The sequence below is a fragment of the Buceros rhinoceros genome, unplaced genomic scaffold, assembly GCF_000710305.1.
Source record: "Buceros rhinoceros silvestris isolate BGI_N320 unplaced genomic scaffold, ASM71030v1 scaffold22633, whole genome shotgun sequence".
Classification (NCBI taxonomy): domain Eukaryota; kingdom Metazoa; phylum Chordata; class Aves; order Bucerotiformes; family Bucerotidae; genus Buceros; species Buceros rhinoceros.
In genome coordinates this window covers 22,501-24,211 of record NW_010405688.1, presented here as the reverse complement: position 1 = coordinate 24,211, position 1,711 = coordinate 22,501, and the positions used below count along the sequence as shown (strand labels likewise).

At 34.7% G+C, this 1,711-nt stretch overlaps 1 protein-coding gene across 3 annotated transcripts in view; it reads right to left on the bottom strand.

Moving 5' to 3' along the window:
* Positions 1 to 268: 268 nt before the first annotated feature.
* The window catches only part of SYNCRIP (synaptotagmin binding, cytoplasmic RNA interacting protein), a 23,076-nt gene continuing 21,633 nt past the window's right edge, over positions 269 to 1,711 (bottom strand). For 2 of the 3 annotated variants that reach the window (XM_010133839.1, XM_010133842.1), the window contains exon 11: positions 269 to 1,576. In XM_010133839.1, coding sequence (XP_010132141.1) covers positions 1,535 to 1,576 — 42 coding nt within the window. In that variant the 3' untranslated portion in view covers positions 269 to 1,534. The remainder of the gene's footprint in view (positions 1,577 to 1,711) is intronic. The other variant, XM_010133841.1, reaches the window with a different exon arrangement.

The window sequence follows — 1,711 nt, the reverse complement described above, 5'->3', positions numbered from 1 at the left end:
ATGCAAAATGATTGTTTGCCATGAGCATTTTCAACATATGACATGTCTAATTTCGTTAAAATTTGCATTTACTGGGGGAACTGGTGTGTATAAAACCTTAATCAGGTATAAGCTTCAATTTTCATTGTGGTGCCTATGGGTATGTAGTATAACTGCAGTATCCCTTTGGGTAGGGGGTTAAGGGAAGCTCTTTATGCCAAGTCAAAAGTAAGTAATAATTTTATCTATCTTTTACCTATATGAAGTTGGACTTGGCAAGGTTCTTTTGTTTTTGTTTTATCTTTTTTAAAGGTGGTTCAATAGAGGATGCTTCACCACTGAACACTCACTGTCATCAAGGTGCTTTAGAAAATTAAAAACATAGCACAAATGATTGTACTCTACTCTACTCTACAGGTTATCATGTTCTGCGTAAGAGAAATGGAAAGCTGATCCACATGTTTTTACAGTGATCAGCAGTAAGAAATGCACTAATGAAAACATACCTTTTACCTAAAAAGCTAAACTACAGCCATATACTATCCTATGATTTATGAAAAACTTCAAAATATCCAAATGTCAGGCTTCACTGTACAGTTGTCAGTTTTAGTCTGACCTTTTATAAAGGGACACTGCAGTATTTAGTACAAGTTGCTGATGCACTTTTTTTGAACATCTGATGTCTTACAAAAGTAACATCTTGCTAAACTATTATACATCCAAATAACTACAATATCTGAAGAAGCAAGGCTGCTTTTTCAGCCACAAAATACGACAAAAGCAAGGCCTGTTATGATGGTCATGAGGAAGTCTTACAAAGCCTCTGGAACTAAAGGCAACTAAGAATGTTACATTTGGTATATTATAATCTTACCCTCATATCATATTAAACAAGCCTTGCTTTTATCTACAAAGATTTTCTATGTACAGTACAGACAGGGTATAGTTCAATCCTCTGCTACTGAGGTAGTTAACCAACCCTTTAAAAAAGGTTCTGAAAAGAACCACTATCTGGAATGCCTGACTAACCAGCTCTGATGATTACACCTGAAACTGCTGTATCTGAACACAATTCATAAGTGATTACTATATAGACAATCATGATTAACCTTCATGAGCAGAAATAAAATTTAAGGATACCAATGATGGTATTCATCTATACCACTGCAATAAAAATTAAATGCAAGAATTTGTGAATACCACTTTTGGAATCCTTAACTAAGAAAACTTGGGGGAAAAATCTACTTAAAGCAGATTTTTTAAAGAACGAGTTTATTAAGATACCATGCTAGACGTTAAGGATTTTGTTGAACACATTGGGGAAATAGAGTAGCTTTAGTTTAATAACTTGCACTGCAGAGAAAACTGTTAAAGAAATTCATTTCAAAGTCCAAGTATTAGTTCAAATGTCCCATATTTGAATCCACGATCTTCGCGGGAAGGTCTTTTGCAACAGAATATGCTCCTATACAGCTGAGATACTTAAGGTTGCTGGATATCCTTACCATTACTCCACTGCAAGCTTCTGGTGTAATCCCACATAGCAAGTCAGTCTTCATTGTAACAGGTCAGGACCGGCCTCGACCCCTTTTCCCTGCTAGCCAGGTAACAAAAGGAATCAATTAGATAAATCATTTTAAACTCTGGTCTGTACATTTGTTAACATAAAATCTTAACAAAATGAATTATTTTTAAAATAAAACTACTAAACAAGAACACTTTGCCTACTGAT